Below are 25,640 nucleotides of genomic sequence, written 5' to 3' on the forward strand. Positions count from 1 at the left end.
GTAATGGTGCCAGAGCAAGTTTAAAAAGAACAAGAGGAGAAGAAACGGGTGAGCCAAATGGTAAACCATTGGGATTTTCGAACAATGTGATATTGGATTATCAGTTTTAATGTAATCTGTTTTAGTGAGGCAGTTAGAGCAATAAATATGTACCAGGCCATAGGGAAAACACAACAGACCTTCTTCCAAAAGGATACAAAGACCTGATAGAGCAGAGAAGGCCTCCATGTAATCTCATCCAAAAATCAGCACCTCCAACAATGCAGCATTCTAACAAATGTTCCAGTCAGCTGACAGCCAGAATTACGACGTTTCGAGTGAGACTTGAAATAATTGCCTCCCAACTCAGATATGAGTTTAACCTAATCTTTACATTTCTTCTTCCTCAAAATTACCAAATAATGTGAAAATATTTCTTTACTATTCTTTTTTGTTCTGTACAAGCCTGGCCAATGTCAATTTTAAGCACAGGTAATTGTGACAGAAAATCAAAAAGAGCATAAAAAGAGTCTCAGCAATTTATTAAACTGTTCTATTTTCCAGGCTGTGATATATTTTTGCACAAACTGGTGCATCAACAACAGAAATGTCCATTTATTCACAATGTGAATTTTTGAAGTCCACACATCAGCTTAAATGTACAAATGATGGCATTCACCATCATTACTGCTGGTAACTGACAGCAAATTGCTGACAATAGGATTTCTGTGCAAGTGTGAAAGTTGCCGTCAGTGATTCATTACTAGATTGCCATATGTAGTCAGACAGTGGGCTCATCACGGAGTTCAGAATGCAAGTAGAAACAAGCTAGCTGGACAGCACTTACTTTACTAACCCACCAGAGATTTCTGCTTTGATCCAAAACATTCAGATATATTATTAATTCATAAAAACTCCTAAATTCCTCCAAGACTTTTTAAAACCTTCAATAAAAGTGCTTTAAACTGTTTCAAACTGTATTAAAATGCTTTGAATTCCTTGCTTTCTCCAAGTTTATTTATAAAAAAAACTAAACAAACAAGTATATTTAAGTTTTTAATTGCTACTGAATGTTTTGATTGTCTTAAGCATTCAATGTGTTTTTAAATGACTGAAAACTTTGATAGTTCTAGTTAATACTGGGGAGTCTGTTAGGTGACAATAAACATTTCCTCCTGTCGTGAATGCAGCAAGTTTTGGCTATGTAATGTTCTCTAAGACACAGAAGGCCTTATCACGGAGAATCCTCCAGTTGGTAGATAAAAGAGCAAGTAATTTTTTGATACCAAGGTCAGCGCCCAGTGGAGTCAGTTCATCACTGATTACAACATTCCAGGCCAATAACCTTTTCATCAAATTAGAACAAACACTTTTGTGACAGGGAAAGAAGGGTGAGAAGGAAGAAAGGGAAATAACAAAAAGTAAGGTCTACGATAGGATGAAAGGCAGGAGAGAACAAGAAATGTGGTGATAAATGACAAAAGCAATTGTGGTGCCAAAAGAGATGCTACTTGGATTAAAAAAAGATTGTGTCTACAGGAGTCCCAAATGGCAATCATTACTAACATCTCTGGATGTTGGATGGAGGATGTGGTTGTCCTGGACAAAAGGCCCTATCATCCATAGTGGAGGGAAACCCCTCGATGAGGAAGAAGGAAAACAAACCAGAAGCAGTGGTATGGAAAGTGGCACTGTAGGGAAAGATGTGAGAGAAGATGGAAAACTAGGAGAAAAGGAAAATATTCGATATGGAAAGTGGAGTGTGAGGAACTGTAATGAGGGTAGCTGTAGGAGTCAGTGGACTTACAGTGGATAATGGTCAATGTCCCAATCCCAAAAATAAAGATAAAGAAATTGAGGAAAGGAACTGAAGGGAAGAGTCAGGGACCAACTACATGAAGGAGAGGGGAAGGTGAAAGTTGGAACAAAGTTGATGAAATTTTCCATTTTAGGTGAGAACAATGTGGTGATAAATTCATCAATGTACACTTCCTTATCCAGCATCCTGAAGGGACTGCCACACATCCTTGCTCATTCTTCCACACCATCTTCCTGTCCAAATGTATCAAGGACAAAGCCTGCTGATGTAACTCCTATTATGCAGTGTTCTAAGAAGTCCTTCCAGAGGACCAGTAATTTGCATACTTTTGTACCCAGTATTTCCTGCTCATAAAAAAGTCTCATCCATCAAATGCAAATTAAATAGTAGGAATTTGGGAAGAATACAAATTTTGGAACACTGGTCTTCCGTTTGTAAGTGTGACTCTGAGATATTGAGCTTAACAACTTCAAATCATAACCACTGCCCACAGACAGCAGTTTTTTTGTGATAAGAAATTTGCCAATCCCATTTACGTTTCCACCAGTCTATTCTTTTTCTTCTTTATTAGGATATAACATGTACTATCATTAGATTCAACCACATTAACGACGATTGCCTATACCACCAGCCATAAGCTCTTCAGTGATGGGTTACCATGAAATGAAATACGAGTGTAACCCTCAATTATTAGTTTGTGATTTGCAAAGGCTAGATTGCTCTCGTGGTTATGACTTTAAAAGCATGCAACATTAATTCACTAATTCATTGTAGGATCAAGTATTTTAAGTCCACAACAATTATAAAAGATTGCATGGTCTCAAACACAGGCAAAACATGCAGAGCCTCATAACGGAAAACCAATGTGGATGCCAGTACAGGGTTTTCCATTTACTGTTATAATTAATGTTGCTCCATCTTCAGCCATTTTTTTAATGCAACAGATAGTGTTGAGAATTGTTCCTGAAGAAAAATGCTAGTTACTGCTGAAGCCAGAGGAACAGATCTATTCACAGTAAAAGCCAATATGGAGTAAAATCAACGAGTATTAAAAGTTTGTTTACTTAACAATGTGGAGTTAATATTTTCAGTATGTAACTATTATTTTTCCAATGTAATTGCTTGATACCTTGCATGCTGAAGCCACCACAGTCAACGAGGAATTGCAAGCAACACAGAATACTTCATAACCATGCCCATATCTGTTGGAGAGAAGGACAATATTTGAGATATGTACAGTAACATTTTAGGACCCTCCTGCCACTGAACTTCAACAAACTCCTCTTCTGTACTTTGTAATCTTGTTCCAACCTCTTGATTGTGCAATTGCTCAAGCCTTAACCCTGACTGGCTGACCCTTGATCACACAAGCCCCAGGCTCCAATTTGATCACCTTTAGACCCCAAAACCACCACTGTCCAAATTCTCCATCCCTCCCTTCTGCTGCTTAATGATCTAAACAATTGGGCTGAACCCCCATCACCCACATCCCTATTGTCCTCAACTCTCAACCATGATACCTGCTCAGTTGGACCTGTTGCCACTGATCATTTGGTACCAAACCCCTGAAAGGATAGTAGGTGGCACATTTTCTGTACCAAAACAGTGGCTTAGAGATAACCGTAGTTTTCAGTGGCAGGCCAGCGACTGCTAACTGCTGCTGAATCCATCAAGTTTAAAAATAAAAGTGCAGGAGAATTACTACACAATATAATGAAAATACAGGCCATCTATACTTAAGTATTCATAAAAGGCAAGCCATCTCTCTCTCTCTCTTTGTTGAAGAAGAAACAAAAATAATGTAAAGGAATGACTGTGACATTACTGAACTTTGATGGAAAAGACATATATGTAGGTATTCCTCAATCTACATAAGGGATGTGTTTCTGGGAAAAAAGTTAGAAAGTGAAATTTTATAAATTGGAAAATGCATTATGGGAATATTGGTACAATGTACTCCTACACACGGACAGTGCTGCACAATTTGTTACAGTAAAAAGTAGCTCTGTAAATCAAAGGCCCATTCCTGAAAGAGTCAATGACATTGTCACAAAAATTCATAAATTGAACTTTCGTGAATAGTATTCCATTTTTACCTGGTAATTATTCCATTGCTCTAAAGCACAAAAATAAACAAAATAGCCAATCCATAGTTTTTGCTTCCTTATGCAGAAGAATATAACGTGCACTATTATATTTATGGCCAATATATCTCGTTACATGCAAGCATGGTTTTTTGTCAGGAGGCTGTGGGAAATGAGTTCTGATTTTCTGATCACGCCTCCTTAAGTGTCAACTGGCTAATCTTCCTGCAAGCACATTTGCTAACAAACATTCATAGGAAGAAATTAGTAGCTAGACTGATTTCTCTTTTTCCTTGTCATCTTATCTCCTTTCCAGGAGTAACAAGATGAACTTTGCTTCTGGAGGTTCTGATGAAAGTTCCACAACCTGAAACGCTAACTCTGCTTTTCTTTCCACAGAATGATGGCTGACCTACTGAGGTCTTCCAGCATTTTTGGTTTTTATTTCAGATTTCCAGTATGCACAGTTCTTAAAATTTTTAATTTAACTTCTATTGGTGAGATGTGAAAGGCAGAAATTTTCTCAATACAATTTATCTTCATGATTAAGTGAATGTATGCAGTGGTAATTTGGAGGAAATTGAGTTTACAAGACAAGCTTCCAAAATCAGTTAATAGAAATTATTTAGAAAGTTTTTTTCCCTTCTCAAATGGGAAGAAACACCAAATGGAAGAAGAAATGAACAAATGAGAAAATACCACCTGCAAAAACAGTGACAATTTAAAGCATGAAACATTTAAAAATATTCACAAATAACAATACTGTTTAAACATTTTGGAGTGCTATTTCCTCTATTTAAACTGTAATAACTATGCCGCAATACATAACACCACAAGAAAATTGTTGATGTTCAAAGCACCACTGTACTGCAGCAGCCACAGCCTGAGAGTTTAAAGGTAGCAGTGACAGACAGCACTGGTAAAAGATTAATTAATTCCACAACATCCCACAAAGCTCATCCTCAGATCATCAATTCATATGCTAACTAAGTTTGAAGTTAAACTCAAACTTGTGCAGTACATGAAAACCAGTGCAGATAATATGGTGCACAACATATGGAAGTGAATTATGTCTTGGATCATTATTCCACTGATTGCTGAGCTGCTGGTGTTAAGCTCACTACACTACTCAGCCTTCAGTTCAGGCTGATTTGGGCCTTTGTATCACATATTTTGATGTGGCAAGTCAAATGACAACATTCAGACTTGTACCTCATTAAAAAGATATGTTTTTATTAACTCATGAGGCACTGATTTTCAGCTGTAGATCAAAAGGGTAAAATAGAAACAATAATCAACTAATAGCATACAATAACAGCTGGCAGCAAATATACCAGACATTTACCCATTAGAATATATGCAACTTGAGCTTTTTTTCTGACATATGATGACTATGAATGCTCCTTTCAGCATCACAGCATTCGAGTTAAAATATTTAAAATAGTCATCTGGAGTAAAGAGAAAATTTTAGTTTAGTATCAGAATATAGTAATAGATGAAAGTACTTTGTTTTATTTCTAACACAGCCCTCTCAGGAAGTAATATTGGAATAGTAAAAGCTGCAGCATCAACTTCTTGTTTCACTCAGGAAAAAAGTCTATGTGTGCTTAATTATATTTTAAATCACTTTGCAAACACTCACAATTGCCTGCTGGTGAGCAAAATCCCCATTGGAAATTTTTCCACGTACACAATAGTGTATTACAATGACGTAAAAATGTTCAGTAATTGTAACCTTCTTTATTTATACGAAAAATACAATATAAATCTTCACACTTCTAAGACATAATTAATTGGCTTCAATTTTATATTTTAAGCAAAAGAACCCTACAGTACTTGACATATATTTTGATCAGTTCTACTAAAGGTAAAGATCTAAAATGCTGCCTTCACTGCAACTACTTGACCTAGTTCTGTCAATAGAGCTGGTTGCTAATCCAACCTGAAAAGAAACTCTATTGCAAGATCTAACATTTACAACAAGCATTATAACCTCTTTCTTCAGATTGGACCTTGCACCTTTAATGATTGTAATGTTATATAGGATTAGTATTTCAATAAGCTTAGATGACACAATGATTATTAAAACTGAGATGTATATTTTAACAGTCTGTTCAAAATTATGGAGTAATTTATGCACATAATCAGTGAGGAAACTCTCCTGCTGGCAACACAAATCTGAAATTAAGGCATCGTCCATAACTGTCCAATCATTAATAGTCCTTTAGATTATTTAAAAAATTCATAACAGTCCACGGGGAATATAGGGAAGCATGATCAGAATGCTTTCCTCTTCATCCATCATGAAATACACATGACAAAAGAGACGAGACAAAGCAAACCACAATCTCACTTAACTTCTATTTTATAATTACAACAAGCTTAAAGGCTTAAATTTGGATATCCTGCCTCTTTTCCCCCAATTTTGTTCAGTTCTGGACTCCAGTGTCACATTTATTTTGTTCAGTTATACCTAAATTCTCAAGGTCAACCCTGCACAGTCTGATTCACCCATCAACCTGCCCTTCCCAATCACAAATAGCTCATCAAGCTGCAGCATTTGAACATTAAAGTCTTTTCCCTAATTACAATACCATAGGAAGGATGTGGTTGGGCTGGAGATAAGTGCAGGGGAGATTCACCAGGCTCTTGCCTGGATTGGAGGACTTTAGTTACAGGGAGAGATTTGGTAGGCTGGGCTTGTCTTCCCTGGAATGAAGGATGTTGGGGGGGTGACCTGATAAAAGCATATAAGATTATAAGAGGCATAGAGAGGTAGATATCAGAGTCCTTTTCCCACGGTAGGCGTATCAAAAACAAGAGGGCATAGATTTAAGGTAAGAGAAGGAAGTTTTAGAGGGAATTTGAGGGCAACTTTTTTTTCACATGGAGGAGGCGGTAGAATCAGATGCAATTACTACATTTAAGAGGCATTTAAACAGACACGAATAGGCAAGGCACAGGAGGATATAGTTCTAATGAAGGCAAATGGGATTAGTGTAGATGGACAAAGAGACTGGCATGGATGTGGTGGGCAAAAGGGCCCATTTCTGTGCTGTATGACTCTCTAACGTCCACTATGTTCTCACTCCAATCTATGGATGGAAGACTTCACTTTTGCCAACATTAAACTTGAGGAAGTTTCTTTCGGTAAAGTTTTAAAATAAATTAGCTTGTTAGAATTGATGGGTAAGTTGTCAAAAGAGATCTGGATGTCATCAGCCTATTTGTTGCACCCAATCTCATACTTCCAGGTAAATAATGAAGAAGGATCCCACCATGCACCAAAGCTGATTATGCAGATAGGGAAAGTGAAACATTTTGAAATGAAGTACTATTTACAGAGAAACAAACAAGAAACAAGACCAACTGCAGAAGAGATGTATCTCAGGATAGTGTGGACTTAACTGAAGAATTTAGTAGAGAAATGTCAAATCTTAAGTGTTAGGGATAAATAACTTACAGCTTCTGAACTTCAGCCCAGAGTGTGTTCTGCAAAAGATGATCTTCTGAGGGGGGCTCTGCAGGAAATTAGTGGAAAACAATGAGTCATATGAAACCAATGTAATTATATCATGAGGATCAAACTGCAATGTGGGCCAAATATTTTTCTCACTCACTGACTGCTCCTATTAGAATTTTGCAGACCTATGAGTTTACAAAGAGCATAATTTACACACCTTGCTCACCTTAATTTGGAAGGTCACAAACTGTTTAGCATCAGCAACTTGAGACATGGCGAACTAACAGGAAGACTTATGCAAACTGCTTAAACTGGAATCATTTTAGTAAACCTTCACCCTCTCTAAAGCCTTTTAAATGTGGCTCCCAGAATTAGCCACAATACTCCAACTGTGGCCAAACCTGTGCTTTATAAAGGTTCATTGTGTCTTCTCTGTTTTTGTACTAGCTAGATCACCTCCACCTTAGCTTTCCATCCTGCCCTGCAGTTACCCCTAGAGCCTGCAAGAACACATTCCTGGCCTTATCCTTTCATAATCTGCAGAGTCTCTAAATGTTACAGCATTCATTAAAATTTTGTCCTCTACTTTCCATAAATTTCAACACATCAAATATTCTGCTGTCCATATTCAATCCCACAGCAAGTTCTCCTTATGGCAAATTTCCATTGACTCTTCATCCCTCATTAACTTGAATTAAAATTCTGATCCTTCTGTTTAAACTATTTCCTGTATCTCGACTCTTAACTTCTTCCAGCCTTACCAGTTCATTCCTCAAAAATTCTGTACCCCTTATTCTACTTTCTGTTATATTCCCACTTTTCATCACATTACTGCTGTCAGTTTTTATTATCTAGATCTCAAGTTTTGTTATTTCCTTCCTAAAACTTTCCATTTTATCATCTTAATCACTTTCATTGAAGTCCTTAAAACCCCCTTTTGTGACCAAGATTTTGGCCAACATCCCACCCCTGACTATATCTCCTTTGCTTAAGTTCTCTCAGAACACCACTGAGAAGCATCATAGGATATTTTGCTATAATCATACAAAAACAACTTAATCATATTTATCAATCACACCACAATATGTTTTACGATATAAAACTTTACATTCACTTTAACAGTTTTATTCAAGTGTGTTCTCATAAAGATGAAACTTAAGCAAAATTGAAAGCTGAAAATAATTTACTTTGATCACAAATGTATATCATTCAAAAAAGAGCTGTAATTAGATATGAAGTTTAAATTAGAAACTGGGAAAATCCAATATGACCATTAATAAAACTCTCAGAAGAAAGTAGTAAGGATCTTGGTTGTTTAACCAAGTTTTATGCCATACCTTCAAAACATCCAGATATTCATAACATGGCAGCAAAACATCTTAAATTCCATTTTAGTTTTAAATTTAAAACTCGCCTCAAATTTTAGGAATAACCTTCTTGAGCTAGTAGAATCATGTACCTGTAAGGTTGATTGGCTGAAAGTAAGTCTGGGGATATTGGTCAGCAACACTGAGAGGCAATGCACTTGGATCCATTTTACTTGCATTGGCATCTATATCTCCTGAACAAAAGAAATTTAAATTATCCTATTAAACAAATTATATTCTTTAAAGAAAAATCAGATGATTTAGGTGTATCTAACGATACTTAACTTAAACTATAAGTTCCTTAAAACTGCATTTTACCTTCTTGAATACATTCAAGATGGAAACTTTAAAAACTGACTTAAATTAAATGATGTTTAGTTTAGAAAGCATTTAAGGTTGTGCGCAATTATTATAGCAAGATAGCATAATTTTATATGCTTGTACACTTGCACTGTGAAGATGACGATGCCTAACAACATCTCACTAATTTCAGAACTTTTTTGAAAGAGAAATCTAGTATAGCACTGAGACTCATTTACATGAGCAGCAATCACTCGAACAGCTGCAATGCAGTTACACTGCACAAAGACAGAAAATGCAATAATAACTGAGCAGTGTATTTTAGGCCAGTTAATGCTGGAGTGAGCGTCAAAGGTTAATGCTTCTGGCTTAACTGCAAATTTCTACTTATATAGCTGATGCACTCAGGTCAGTGATGTCATTAGAAGCAGTTGGTATCCAAAGATGGCATAGGGGAATGTTGCCAATGAAAATGAGTTAAAGCTGAGAAATGAGAGGATAGGAATCTTGAATGAAAATCATGCCTGGTTCCTGCTTGTGATCACTTTCGATGAACACAAGGCGACACGGTGGGCATAATGAGATTGGTATTCACTGTGATGCATGCCATTATTGTTTAGCCTGGTCTAGACTCAGGCATTTTGTAAAGTCGTCTATATACATTATCAGAGCCCACAGATCCACTTTTGACTCTAATACTTCACTGGCATTGTAGGAGGCAAGCAAGAGAATTTATAAAGCGAAAAGTTTTCTTAAACTTTTCTAAGTTTTCTTAAACATTGGCTTTACCGATTTACTGTGAAAACTTTTAATATAGTTTCAAATACACCATAGCCAACTCACGTCTCATACCTTCATTGTTCATTTTTTTATATTTAAGATTCTTGTTTCAGGTTGAACTAAATCACTTTCAATCTTCATTTTCAACTGTATCATATTATGATCAGTCCCTTAAACAACTACATTAATAATTAACCATTCCTCATTGCACAGTACTATATCTAAAATAGCCTGTTGTTCATTGTTTCCTCAACCTACTGGATAGGAAAATCAACTCTTATGTACCGGTTCCTGGATTCGACCTTTGCACAATTACTCTAAAATGGTTTGCCCAGTCTATATTTAGATTAAAGTCCTCAGTGATTATTGTATTTTGCTTAATATATGTGCATCTTATTTCCTGATTTATTTCCCTTCCCGACAGTCACACCTGTTTGGGGCTCATAGGAAACTCCCATCCATATTTTCCACCCAAATTAATCCTACTTGTTGCAGTTGTGGGTTATGATGCTTTTCTTCTACTGTCTTTACCCTACTCTATTATCAGGGCACCCTTGCACCTTTCCCATTTTGTACATCTCTTCTGAAAGTTGAGTATCCTGCTCTGTTTTTGGTCCTGACAGACCCTGGGGATCACTACCCATTTTGCTATCCCACATAATTGTTTCATCCTTGATGTTTTAACTCACACAACCTTTCCAGAGGTCTCACCCAACTACTTAGTTCAAAATCTCATTTGTTAACAAGATTTATTGGAGCTTTGTGAGCCATTAGCAGCTGGTGATGAGACTGAGCAGGAAATAGCCTGGGGTAGAAGAGCCCTGTGAAGCTACCTAGCTAGTATAAAGAGCAGTGATACTTTAGAATCACACAGTCATGCAAGTGTTAACAGAGCTTCTGATGTAACGTAACTGAGCAGAGACAGGTTATGTTACCTTAAAGAAAGTACACCATCTTAGCAAAGGATGGGATATGAAGTTTGACTATTGGCTCAGGGCCCAAAAGCAAATGACTGAGGATATACTGGGCATCACAACCAAAGTGGCAGAGGTTAATTAAATAACGCCCCCCCCCCCCCCACACACAAACACACACTCCACCAAGACTTATAGCTTAAGATAGAAAAAAGTACCTTGAAAAACTGCCTTATTTGACAATCCTAAAGCAGGTACACTGGCACCTTCAGGGATTTCATTACCTAACTGGAATAAAATCACAGAAATAAAAATCAGTAATTGCTCACAATAGGTGCAACATTGATATCACAAAGTAAAACAAATGGTGGACAGTCAGAGAGATGCAGCACAGAAACAGGCCCTTTGGCCCACCTGGTCCACACCAACCATGAGTCAGCCATTTCCATTAATCCTACATGAATCCCAATTTTTTTATTCTCCCCACATTCTCTTCAATTTCCCTCTACCACTCACCTACACACCAGCAGCAATTTATAGTGGCCAATTAATCTACCTACCCACACATCTATAATTAGTTTCAAAACCCTACACCTCTCAGGCAGTTTTCAACATTTACAGTCAGCATAAAAAGAGAAAATGCTAAAAACACTCAGCAGGTCAGACGGGCTCTGTGGAAGGAGAAACAGTTAATGTTTCAGGTTCAGGATCCTTTGTCAGAACTAGCCTGCTATATGTTTCCAGCATTTTCTGTTTTTATTTCTTTGATTTTATTTTGATTTACATTTACAGCTCACATGGTTGGCTTTCAAATTAGATCTCACAAGATCATCAGCGTTTTGCTCGTCTGGGGGCTGAGAACGTACATTCTCTTGATAATTCATTTATTGACACATTTAAAAAAAACACCTTCAATAAATTTTGACTTACCCGAGCTGACTTATAAACTGAAACTAAACTTTTTACCCACACGCAATTAAGTCAACTGATGGATTGTTGACAATCTCTGAGTTAAGCGAAATACTTAAGAACAGGTTGCTAACATATTATAAGTTTAAAATACGCAGAAATCAAAAAAAAGGAAAAAAAATGGAATATTATTTTGTTACTATGTGAGTACATATGACTACAGTCCATAGGCACAATTGAAAAAGGACAACCTTAGGCTTATGCTAGAAAGCACCCCCACAAAGAATAATGCAATCAATACCTAAAATGGTTTTCCAGTTAAGACGACAGAAACAATTTTAGAAATCAGTCAACTGGGTATTAGAATAGGGAAAAATTGCAGTCTACATTAGAAGAATAGTGAGAGGGACTGAACAACTTCTCTTCCTACACTTCAGACTAACCAATTATAATCATCATTTAAGGAATAACAAAGATATAAGATTTCAATTAAACAAGTCATTACTCTGACTAATGAAATGAAATTACCAGGAAGTAAAGCTTCATAGATAAGCTACATTTCAGATGCACAATACTTGATCAGACAAATACAACAGGTTACTTTAATGCAAAAGCTTAACCATTAAATAAATGTCAGGCAGGTCAGAGCAAGTTTCAGTTTTCACTCTTTTAGTGCACAGAACACAAAAACATTCAAATAAAAATTCCAATTTAAAAAAAAGCCACTTTGATTCTCAAACAATGTTTTTAGTTCCTAATGGAATACAAGTGTGAAATTTGTAATGTCCAGGAAATTCCTTAGAAGGATAACATTTATTCTGTCGGAAAGAAAACAGAGATATGACCAGTTGACTGACAACAGTGGTATTAAACTGACTTGTACTCATTCAGGTTCAGTGGGAATATGGCCAAAAGACATCCTTACCCCTTATGACTATAAATATCATCACATCTTTACAAATGACTGAGCATCAGTGTTTTTCCTTGATTGAATATGCCTGAAGATTATGGGTTTTTGACAAAAAATGGATTTTACAATAATTAATGTCAAATTCAAGGTTGATTTTACTTCCAGTGGTCGTGTGAAGGCATTAACTGAAAAACTGGGCGACTTAGTATCAACATCCATATCAGATTCTCCCTTTAAATAGCCCTTTCAAATAATTTTCCTTTCTTCAAGTATCTTCAATTTCTGCCCACAATCTATAACTGTTGTTTATCACATAATTATTTTGGACAGTAGAGCAACATTTCATCCAGGGCTCAATCACTTTATGGAAGCTTTGCCACGAGCCACAGAACCTTAGGGTGCTGTTCAGTCGCAATAATCATAAGCAGCTTCTGACCCCTGTAAGTTTGACCATTGGAATCGCAGAACCAGGACCCAACAGGAACAACATGGCTTCATGATACCATCCTGTTTCAACATTAGCTCATTTGACTTGTCCAACGAGCATTGTTAGACACCTACTCAAATTGGTGACAGCATACAAGGTCCAGCAGACCACACATGCCTGCACCAACAATGCACATTAGAGGAGTTCTTTGAAACACAGATGACCAACAATGACGAACACCTGAATCCCAAGTGACTCTTGTTATCCTAAGTGCAGGTTATGCATCACTGACCTTCAGATTATTACTTCAGCAGAACACCCAATTAGACTTAGAGAGTAAGGTACTGAATACTTCTCCCACATCTGAATAAGAACTTGGTAGAGAACAACAGTATGGTCCATCGTGCATGTGAGACTGATTCAACACTATTTTATTCTGGCTTCTGCTCCACTGTTTTGGTAGTAGTTCAGTATTTCACTTGGTCAGTTGATTGATCTTGAGCAAGTCTGTCAATTGAGACTCAGTTGGTAACACTTTTGCCTCAATTAGAACTCATGGACTTCAATCTAACTTCAGAGCCCTGTGTGCAAAAACCTAAGTTAACTTTCCAGGTCAATACTGAGGATGTACTACACAGTCAGAGTAGCAGGCCCTCAGTGGTGCTGTGCACAAATTGGCTGCTGGATTTTCTCCATCCCACAAAAGTGCCAGTCAACGATCATCTTCAACAGGTGAGAGGCCAAGCACTTAGGAAGTTGTGGGCATGCTACGTTGGCGCCGGAAGCATGGTGACATTTGCGGGCTGCTCCCCAGAACACTCTACACAAAAGGTGCATTTCACTGTGTGTTTCGATGTACGTGTGACTAATTAAGATATCTTATCGACATTCTTGGGGGTGGGGGGGAGGAAGGGGGAGGTTGGGGCAGGAAGTGGGGTGCTCACCAAAACTGAAATACATCAGCCACAAGAGCATATCAAACGTTAGGTACCCTACAGAAAATGATGCACTTCACCATCTACAACACATGTTAAGGCTGTGACGGGACACTTGTTTGGATGAATGCAGATCAGACAACACAAGCTCACAGCATCCAGAACAAAGCAATTTGATCAAAAACCCATTTACTACTCCAGACATTCATTCCCCCTGCCCTTCTCCAAGGCTATTCTAGCAGAAGCTCACAAAACTATGACTTCTACCACTAGAAGGACAAAGGATCCAGGTGTACGGAGACACTGCCACCTGCAGTTACCTCTGCATGTCATATACCAGCTTGAACTGGAAATATATTGCCTTTCCTTCATCATCACCGGGTCTAAATCCTGACATTCTCTATTTAACACCACTGTGGGTATAACTTTGACAGAAGGACTGCAATGGTTGAGGAAGGCAGCTCACTCAGCACAATCCTTTCTCCCCAACATCGTTCTTCTAACACAACATCTCATTTTCTTTCTCCTCTCAGGCATTTAATTATTTTTTTCCTGCATTTCCTTTGAATCTCTGCAGTCCCGTGGTTAATAAATATTAAGCCAGAAATTGGATGCCACCTACTTTCAGTGCACCAAAATATCAGAACATTTAGGTCCAGTGGAAAATCAGGACCTGTCAAAGAAAAAATTGCAAAATTGACCAAAGACATGTTTGAAACATCATTTGGGTGGTTACACTTACAAAGAAGTTTAACACATGAACTCAGCAGTTTTCAAGAAGCCTACACTCAATGCAGCAGAATTGGTGCACAGCAGTAACAGAAAGGCAACGACCCTTAAAGGCAGACATGCATAGCAGCCAGACAGAAGGAATACATACTGAGGACTGACATGGAGGAGAGCAAGGCCGCAGGGGACTGGGGCAAAGAAAAAAAGTGGAGAGAGATAGAGATAGTTAGAGGGAGATAGAGAGAGAGTGTGGGAGAGAGTGGGAGACAGCAAGCGGGAAAGAGTGAGCAAGACAGAGCCTACATGGGTTCAAAGGGTTCAGTGCCATGCAAGCAAAGATGGAGGCCACGCAAAGTCTATCTACCTCTGTATGCTGTCACCTAAGTTCTGGCGTGGGCTGGGGTCTACCATGTAGCAACAACTACAATGTTGTGAGCAGATTACTGTGTTCAATGGACACAAGGAAGGAACCCATGGAGCAGCCTGTGGTTTTCCAGCAGCAACAGGATGCCTTCTTTCAATCAGCTAGCTGTTTTCCACAACAGAGCGATGCTGCATATTAGCAGATTGCTCTCTTGCATGACCAGCAAGATGGCACATATGAGCAGATTGCTTTTTTTGTTACAGGAGCAGAGACTTGGCACATGGGAACTCATCACCCTTCTGCAAAAATGGAGGCCTACTCTCTATACTCACACATCTTTTAATTGAGAGCTGAATCTTGCATAGATTATGCAGAGAGCCAACATCACAGGAGAGAGTGGAGACAGCAGGGACCAGGTACCTGTCACTCCAAGTTTGCCACCTGGCTCAACTCCTGTTCTGGACCTGAAACACTGGTGGTGCAGTCTGGGTCTCAGTATATCATTGTCCACTCAATGCCCTTATATGCGGCACAGTACATTGAAGTCACAAGAGCACCAATTCAATTTGAACCACAGCCTCTCAGGTACATTCCTCACACAAGCACAAGAGCCAACAATCCCAGAAGGCCCCTTCAACAGTCTTAAGCTGATCCTTTCAAAGGTAAGAGCTTTCTGTTGGTCATTTAGGGCACTGTGAAAACTCAAAGAAAAAGGGGTAGAGGGGGCAACCCTTGAGCAACCAGACTGCATCCACATAGAGGATACTACAATGTAGCATGTGGACATGGAAACCCATTTCCAATGTTGTTAAAATGGAAAGGTTCTTGGGAATGTACCTTGAGACAATTGGCAAGATCTTCCATTTATCTATTATTTGGTGCCACGATCTTACAAATGATTTTCAAGACTCAAGAACTATTGAAGTGTTTTCTTGTGTGAGGGCAAATGGCATACCTTACAGTACAGAAGTCACACTGCTATGGCAGCTGCTGTTTTGGCGCAGTGATGCCTTACCTAGAAAGGTGACTAATGTCATTCAAGTGAACATGCTCAAATAAAACCTTGACTGCTTCTTGACACTAAGTGAGGTTTTCCCATAAAAATTATGACCTCATTGCAACAGACTACATAATGAAATACTTTAACTGCAATGAGTGTGTGCAAACTCCACTGTGAAATTGATTACTACCTCACAGTTCTCATCCCCAGTTTTGCCTATACTTACAGTTCTTATTCTGACAACATGAGGTGGGGACTCCTTCAAGAGGCTGTGAAGTATGAGGAAGGACAGGTGGTGAAATCAAACACCTGCTCTACTCTGTCCATCCTCATAAATCTTCCATTATGCAGGATTTCAGAAAGAGACAGAAATAGGTGAGATGGCATTAGTGAGAAATGATCATTTCTGCAGGAAATTGTGACACAAGAATCATTTCCAATTTCTGTAAACTGAGCAAAACAAAGTGCTTCTACCACTAATCCATTCAATCATTGTCTCCCAAGGTGTGCCCTGAAATGGGCAAATGGTACAATGGCATAAAATGAACCTCAAGTAGAGAATCATGAGGATTTTTCATTGCTAAGTAATTGTAGAATTCATAGGTTGAATGTTAGCTCCTCATTTCCATTCATTCAGAACTAAACCGATAAATATTTAGTTATGTGCATTACTCTCAACTGCTACAACTGCCAAATAGCCACTACAGATATTGGCCAGGAGTTCAAAGGATTCCAGATCTGACGCCACTCCGCTCTGACCACCAGTGAGTCCAGGAGCATTGCATAAGGTACAGAGACACACTTCATATCTGGTCCCTCAGCTTCAGGTCATGGCTAGTGCATCTAGCCATGACATTCATTTGACTGGAGTCACAGACCTTCAATAAGGAAGTAAGTGAAGGTGCGTTTTTTGCTACGTTAGTTTAATTAATATTATTGATATTAATTGATTAATAAAACTTGAACATGTTATTAAATGGCTTTTTTTTCCATTTTCTACTTTTTTTTAAATTGGTTAAATACTTTTCACTTGTCCCACAACATCTCTGATCATAAAAAGGCCAAGAGAGTAAACTTTTGGCAGGACCATAATTTCCACTGCCTGCTTCATTTTGAGCAAGAGCTCAAGCATCAAGTCGGGGAGCAAGTTGGGAGCCATGCAGCCATGGGCACCCCAAGAGAGATAAATAGCTCATGAGGTAGCCCTTGTACCTCAGGATCCATCTTGCTTTGCAGTACTCCCACTGAAAACGTCTTACAGTGCAGACTTGTTCAGGATGAAGGAATCATGGGTGCTGCATGAGATATGGCACTGACTGTCAAGAAATTCATCTCATGACCAATGACCAGCCGTGCGTTTCGGGAGTGGAAATTCTTCCTACTTGTGAAAAGGTTCAGGTTATGACTCGGAGTCCTTATGGACAGGAGTGCAGTCTGTGCCTGCCTGCATTCCCGGAAAGGCAGTGATACTAGTAAACCACAATGTCTGCGATGCCACCTTGTCTCCATGGAAATTAAAAAAGGCAAAATTATTCCTTTGTGCCTTTCTGACTTCTTTTACGCTGCAGTGAGCAGCAAATTGAGAAATGTGGTACAGAACTTGAAATTGCCACTTGGAAAAAAAAATCCAGCGGCCAGGAACTTGAGAGTCATCGTCATCTGTACCTCAACAGGGACAGCGGTCCAGACACCGGAGAGTGGCTGGAGATCATCCCACAGGATGTCACATACCCTTTGTGATGACTGCCTTTAAAAACATGAGCCCGTGAAAACATTACTTTTCACAGGTCCAAGTAAGACACAGTGTGTCTGAAGACAATGTGAATATATCGTCTTCTTAGATGGGCACATGTTTGCCTCCTGTCCTGCAGTCCTTGATCTCCATCCACCACCACCACCCTCAACCAACTCCCACTTGACTAACCTATATTAAGCTCAAAGCTCCCAGCAATGACATGCTGCCAACGGTGTCACCACCGAGGCACCCACTGAATGAGCAGATCTGCAGCTAAATGCTGGAAAAAATGTAATTTCTTGGTTCAGTGTTATCAAAAACTACATATAATTAGAATAAAAATGCATGTGGAGTTATAAACTTTAATGGCGTTACGAAGCCAGTGTTAATTTAAGATGATCACAGACTCAGTGGTAGGGAAGCTCAGAGAAAAGCTGCTTGTATTAAAGGGTTCTTACAATGTGGGAAATCAACTGATGATAGATGTAATCATGAAGAAGGCGCGCCAGCGCCTCAACTTTTTTTTTAGAAGCTTAAGGGGATTTGGCATCTCACCAAATACTTTGGCAGATGCACTGTAGGAAGTATCCTTACTGGTTGCACCATGCCCTACAGCAACTCCAACGCACGGGAAAGCAAGAGGCTGCAGAGAGCAGTGAACACAGCCCTGTCCAAGACAGGAACAGCCCTCCCCACCAACAAAAGCATCTACATGAGGTGCTGCTTCAAGGCGGCAGCATCTATCATCAAGGATCCCCACCATCAGGGCCATGCCCTCTTCTTACTGCTGTAGTCGGGCAGGAGGTACAGAAGTTCCACACCACCAGGTTCAGGAACACCCGCTTTCCTACAAACATCACGTTCTTAAACTGACCTGAAAAACCCTAATCACTAACTCAACAAAGAAACACTACAAACCATCCCTTGCACTACCACAGACTGGTTTCTAATTGTGTTTTTGTACTAGTGTTTTGTATTGCAGTCTTTTTCATCACTGTCTTGTATAATTTATGTTCTGTGTGTTGTCTGAATCTACGTGCCAGTGATACTGCTGCAAGCAAGTTTTGCATTGGATCTGTACTTCACTGTACTTATGCATATGACAATAAACTAAACTTGACAACAATCTTTTCCAAGGGATTTAGAGTTGCTGGTAAAAGAAAGGAATTTGGCAATGAATAAGATTAAACTGAATGCAGGTTTTATTCTGCATGATCCAGAAATCTGAAGGGACAAAATTCCTTTTTTGTACTTCCACATTCCATAATATAAGGAAGCAGACCACTGTATGATAAAAAGCAGTTGTATTTCAATATGACCATGACTAAGTCCACAAAAAAATAAAATACTGAAGATAATATCCTTCTGTACAATAAAATCAAGGAATGCAAACTAGTCTTCTAAATCAAGAACTTTTAAGCAAAATCAAGAGAAATGGTAGTCTTCTATGTCCAAAAGATAAATAAGTTATTTAACTACTAATTACGATCAATATTCAGTGTACTTACTTTTGCTGAAAGCATGTCCTCAAGTGGTGCAGAGGTAATCGAACTGAAATTTTCTACAAAATTCTTAGTGGCAGTGAATACTCGAAGCACTTTCTCATCAGCACCAGAAACAAATTGAAAACGACCGATCATAGTTAAACACTGCATGTCATATCCATGTATTTGTGGTCGTGCAATTTCATGCCAGGTCACCTATAAAAAAATAAAGTTGCCAGTATACAAATAATCAGTTGAATCTAACTGTGCCAGCAATAGTAAGATTGGAAGGAAACTGCTATGAATGAAAATGTCATTGCCTAACACCCAAGTACTTTAATCATCAATCTTTTGTTCCTTTAAACCCCATATCGCTTGTTACTTTTTCCCTCCACTTCACAGTCAAAAGCCGTTCAGTCATATGTTTTTGCCACCTGAAATTCTCTCTCCAAATTAAAGTACTTGCTATATTCCACATCATCCTCAAGTCTCAAATACCTGTTTTCATAAATTCCCTTCAGCTTTTCTTAAATTTCCTATTTCTGCAGTGCTGTCATGTGAAACATTTGGACTATTTTTAATGTGTCTGAGGAGCCCAATTGGAACAAATTCTTCTTTCCAGTGAAGGCATTGCTTTAAAGTACAGTAATAAAATCTAGCCATCATTTCTATTCTGCAGTCTTTTGATTAAGGATCCTGATATTCCATTGCCTCTATTTGTAGAAAAAGCTGCTTTACTACATGTAATATTGAAAGCCACTAACACTGTAATGATACATCACAATTACTCTCAGTTCCTTTATTGAATTTTCCTTTGCCTGTTCAGCTCCATTCATTACATATTTATATGGCTTATGTGTTTTCAACTTATGTGCATTATGCATCAGGGTTAAATTTAGAATTTGTCTTTTGCACTGCACATCATGTTAAAAATTTTATCTACATTCAATATGGTTCTACATATTTTTGAGACCAGCGATTTATCAAGCGTGTGCTTGGTTTTCCGTATTCAGGTCAGTTATATAGGTTATGTGCAGTGGTCCAAGTACTAATTCTGACAAGACATGTTTCAACATATTTTCCAAGTGCAAGGACTTCTTTAGATTTTCCAGTGTTGGTGTGGCTTAGTTCTCTTAGTTCTTAAGAGCAATTGGCAGATTGTGGATAGGCCCAAATGACAATGTGCTCTCTGATCACAATTTTCTGAGGACAGCTCATTAACATAGCTTGTTAAAGATTTGGCAGATGGGAGGGAGTACATCTGTGACGAGAATGGCAAATTGCGAGAAATTAAACCTGTTGCCCTGAATACATAAAGGTTTGAGGTTAAGAAGCAATAGAGAATTTGTATTACTACATATCTTGTTTCCAACCACAAGCCAAATATGAGTACAGCCAAAAACAAAACACAAGTAATTTTAAAAGTAAAACTTTGGAATTGTTTTGATTTTTTAAAAATAAATTATGGACCTTTTCTTATATAATTTCTAAGCTAATAGGCTGATGAAATAGCCTGGCTCCAAGATTCTGTCAATACTGTTACAAATCATCAACAAATATAAAGCAGAAATGATATGATTCTTCAGCTTATGATTTCCTTCCCTTCAGCAGAAGAAATACAGCCAAGCATTTCCTTGCTATCTCCCTGATGAGGAATCTAAAACAAGGAATGCATTATGCAGGCCAGAGACAGGAATGGATTAGTATTCTACTAGGATTCAGGAGACTAACATAATAGTCAATTTCTCTTTAGTTTGTTTTGATATAAATATATATTTGTGTCAAAGACAAGCACTGTAAGCTGTCAAATAAAAAAGTACACATTTTTTAAATTGGATAACTTAACTTTGAAGAACTGTAAGAATCAGATTTCTTTTTTCTCAGTCTTTCTAACCACATTCACTTCTAATGCTGATGGTATCATATTGATTACCTGGTCACATCCTGGCCTTCTCCAAGGAGCAAATAATCTAGTTGTCTGATCAGCACCAACACTTAAAATAAACTCTCCCTCAGGATCCCAGATCAAGTCTTGGACAGAACCAAAATGTCCGGAAAGCACAACTTCTGGGCTCCATTCTCCCTGAAAGCATTTGATGTTGAATTATAATGTACATCCAGGGAAAGTATAAGCAGTGAAGAACATGTTGTTTTAAATATCCAAACATATCCAGTCCAATTCAAATTAGTTTCTTTACAAATGAAAATGATACATACTGCACATTAACATTTTGTAATTAAACACACTGCATTTTATATATAGTGTAGATAATCAGACGAACAGAAATCAACACTAAAACAGAAAAGTTAAATTAACATTACTTGAATAATCAACAATTGTCAAGTATTTTTCTTTTCCTGCAGTTACATCTGTCACGTGAACCACATGATACACTTCATCGGGTTATCCTCCCCAGGATAAATTTATATCATCTTCCTCCCCAACATGGTCAGGGAGTGGGAGGAGAATTAAACTGGCAAATTTGTGAAACTGAACCCATTGCAAACAAACCCGTATCTTATTTAACAATAGCAAGTGTCAGGGAAACTGAATGATCAACTCTAGAGTGTCAGGTCTTTTTTGTGCCATGTAAGTAAGGTTCTGCTTCTGATATTCTGGGAGCAATTTAAACAGTATCTTTCCAGCAAAAATTGGGAAATCAATAAGTTAAAGGGAGTATTTCTTGATCTGGATAAGTTGGAAGTGTTCCCTGGATCATCAAACAAATAATCAGCTACAGATGCCTGATTTCTTCCCCTCCCACCATTCCCATATCCCAGAAAACTCAGAACCTCTCTCATGTTCTCCACCCAACCACCTGCCTTCTCTCTCCTCCACAATCATAACACCACCATCCCTGCAGTCTTTCCCAGTCCCCCTCCCTCTCATAGATCACCTTGGATCAGTAATCTTTTCTGGCTGCCAGGGACCAGCCTGAAAGATCATCTACCACTAGCTCTTTCAAATGGTAGCCAGACATACAGTCAATCTAGCCAATTTCCAGACAGTTCAAAATTGATCAAGGCTCTGACCAATTCAACAGCATCCAGTTTCCCAGAAAATTCTGCACCTGAACCCCACCTCTACTTCCAAATTTAAAATATTGGGACCATTATTTATTTTATCAACCATATACATTTCATATTATGATAATTTGGCAAAACTGTAAAATCCTCAAATAGATTTTTGGAAGCCAAACACTTTCTGTTATAATAAGGACCATTTTTGAAAGAAACTGATTTCCAAGGATAGAAAGAAATGGTCTACACACACACATATACACACACACACACACACACACACACACACACACTTATTTATTTATTTTAATCTTGTTATATAACTCTCAATAGTTCATGCATAACTACGGAATTCATGTCAAGTCCATAACCATTAGAAGTTATTATTGGAATCAAAAATACCATCAAGAGTAAACAAGTATCTATGTACTGGCTAAAAGAAATTCTCCTGAAGGCACTTTAAAAATAGGATTGAAGGGAAATAAAATAGAATAGAAATTAAATAGAATGAAATTACATTATAAGTTTCTATGTTCCAGTTTTTTTCCTCTCCAGGTTGTGTTTTGTTTCAAGTTGAAATAGAGATCAAATATCAGATCAGCCATGAACTTACTGAATAGTGGAGCAGGATCAAGTCATCTTATGGCCTACTACTGCTATTTATTATGCATTGGCCAGTTCAAATGTGATTTTAGAGAATGCCACAGTAACTTTACTAGTATCATAAATCAGATGGAACCAAAGTAGGATGAATTAGCCAAGTTGAGGAGGTTCAACATTATTCCCAAACCTTGTTTTAAAAAAATGACATGTAAATCCCCAATGCGGCTACATTTCCTGCATTCACTATTTGGAAAATTTTAACATTGAAAGATCAAGAATACAAATGCAAAATCACACAATTTTCGGAAGATAACTCCAAGTTGAATTACCATATTGAACTTGTTCTTACGCCAGAGATGAAGAGCTCCATGGAATGCATGAGCTAATATCATCGATCCATCGGGACTAAATTGGCAGCCATAGAATCCCAGTGTATTTCCACCTACTTCTCCAACACGAACCTGGAAAGTGGTAGATTGGAACCTTTTAACTTCTAATCCAAGCAGAATTTCTAGAATTTGACTTGGGTCTAAAAACAAACATTAAAACCACTTCAATGTAGATATACGCTCGTAGGCATCAAAATTGGGAAGTATTTGGATGATGGGAATGAATGAACCAGAGAATGTTTGTCAACATCTTAAGCACAACAGGTACACATCTCCCACATAATGCAGGAGATTTGAGGCAGTGTATGGTTTTCTCTTCAGCTTGTGAATGAAGAGATCACATTTCCCAACCCAATATTTTAGGCTGTCAAGTTTCTAAAAGGGTAAGTCAATGACATAAATAAAACAAAACTGTTTTCTAACATTCTAATTATGAAATGGCGAGAAGTTATGGGTAAATCAGACATAGTTAATTGAATCCTCTGCTTCATACAATGGCTCCAATGCTGCTTGGAGAAGCTGTGTGGAATGTAATTGCATAAATCTACCCTGAGCAACTGCAGCAGGTGGGTTAAGCAGCACTGCAGGGTGCATCTACTTGTGGTTTATTAAGCAGCAGCACCAACAACATCTTTTGGTAAGGAATACTGCTTAGAATGAAGACACTAAATGTTGAGAGAACCTTCTGCCATTGAGGGAATCTCGAAGAATTTTGCAGCTTTATGCTTTCTTGGAAGTTTCATGTTTTTTTTAATCTTTCTTAACACTAAGCCCTTGGAAATGCACCAATGGGAAGTTTTGCAGAGTTCTTTGGAAAGAATGAATGTGTTGGACTAAATAATTGTTCTTATATTCTTATAAATGACAATGAGAGTGGGTTCCAAAGACAATCAGATTTGCTGAATTCAACTCCCACAACTTCTCATTGCAATATATGAATTCATTACACCTGTGTTGAATGATTGGCACCATAACAAAGTTTATTTTATGGCAGTGTAATATCTTTCTTGCTCAGATTCAGTTTCAGAAATAAGCTTTTCTAGTGTAAATTGATCAAAAGAAAATGAATTTTGGTATTGGTATTGGTTTATTATTGTCACTTGTACCGAGATACAGTGAAAATCTTGTCTTACAAACTGATCTTACAGGTCAATTCATTACACAGTGCAGTTACATCAAGTTAGTACAGAGTGCATTGATGTAGTACAGGTTAAAAAAAAACAATAACAGTACAGAGTAAAGTGTCACAGCTACAGAGAAAGTGCAGTGCAATAAGGTGCAAGGTCACAACAAGGTAGATCGTGAGGTCATGAGGTCATAGGTCATAGTCCATCTCATTGTATAAGGGCACTGTTCAATAGTCTTATCACAGTGGGGTAGAAGCTGTCCTTAAGTCTGGTGGTACGTGCCCTCAGGCTCTTGTATCTTCTACCCGATGGAAGAGTAGAGAAGAGAGAATGTCCCGGGTGGGTGGGGTCTTTGATTATGCTAGCTGCTACACCAAGATAACGAGAGGTAAAGACAGAGTCCAGGGAGGGGAGACTGGTGTCCGTGATGCGCTGGGCTGTGTCCACAACTCTCTGCAGCTTCTTGCGATCTTGGGCAGAGCAGTTGCCATACCAAGCCGTGATACATCCAGATAAGATGCTTTCTATGGTGCATCGGTAAAAGTTGGTGAGAGTCAAAGGCGACAAACCAAATTTCTTTAGCCTCCTATGAATTTTCATTCATTGCAGGGTTCTACAAGGCCACCTGATTATTTACTGAAATTAGGTGCATATCGAATATCTGAACTTAAAAATAGAACTTCAGATAAAATTCTTCTCAGATGCTGTCAGGCCTACTGCATACATTGATACTTTATTTACTAAGACCATAATGAGTCTTCCTTTTGCAGCTTTACGTATATTTTCACACTGTATTTACTCATATGACATTAAAGGTAAAACTTTTTTTTACATAATTTATGGTAATCAGCTCAAATTCATATCATTTTCCAGGTACCAACTTGCTGTTCTGGCTAGTTACCTTTCTTTTTGAAACAATTGAAAACATTCTAATTTCTTGTCTTATGCACAACCTTTCAGGTGGAGACAATGAACTTCATGCATGGACACCCAATTCTATTAAAAGGATCTCAGACCTTAACCCTATGTCCATATAACATAGAAAGAGGCCATTTCGGCCCATCAAGTCCATGGCAGCTCACAGGGCAATCCTATTCCCACAAACTCATCCCAAGATTTTATCACTCACCTAAACACTCAGGGCAACTTACAGTAGCCAATTAACCTACCAACTTGCACTTCCTTCGGATGTGGGAGGAAGTTGAAGCACTCCAGGGAAATCCACACAGGGAGAATGTGCAGACTCCACATAGATAGCACTGGAATTGCACCCAGGTCACTTGAGTTGCAAAGGCACTAGC

General features: G+C 38.2%; 1 protein-coding gene across 4 annotated transcripts in view; it reads right to left on the reverse strand.

Moving 5' to 3' along the window:
• The window catches only part of elp2 (elongator acetyltransferase complex subunit 2), a 97,133-nt gene that overhangs the window by 23,224 nt on the left and 48,269 nt on the right, over positions 1-25,640 (reverse strand). For 3 of the 4 annotated variants that reach the window (XR_007956406.1, XR_007956407.1, XM_052016736.1), the window contains exons 11-17: positions 23,153-23,284; positions 21,133-21,282; positions 19,224-19,415; positions 10,925-10,994; positions 8,805-8,906; positions 7,346-7,403; positions 2,928-3,000 (exon numbers count right to left, since the gene is read on the reverse strand). Coding sequence is in view for 1 of the 4 variants with exons in the window: in XM_052016736.1 (XP_051872696.1) it covers positions 2,928-3,000; positions 7,346-7,403; positions 8,805-8,906; positions 10,925-10,994; positions 19,224-19,415; positions 21,133-21,282; positions 23,153-23,284 (777 nt within the window). In the remaining 3 variants the exon portion in view is untranslated. The remainder of the gene's footprint in view (positions 1-2,927; positions 3,001-7,345; positions 7,404-8,804; positions 8,907-10,924; positions 10,995-19,223; positions 19,416-21,132; positions 21,283-23,152; positions 23,285-25,640) is intronic. The other variant, XR_007956408.1, reaches the window with a different exon arrangement.

The sequence above is a fragment of the Pristis pectinata genome, chromosome 5 (genome assembly GCF_009764475.1).
Source record: "Pristis pectinata isolate sPriPec2 chromosome 5, sPriPec2.1.pri, whole genome shotgun sequence".
In the NCBI taxonomy this organism is placed as follows: Eukaryota; Metazoa; Chordata; class Chondrichthyes; order Rhinopristiformes; family Pristidae; genus Pristis; species Pristis pectinata.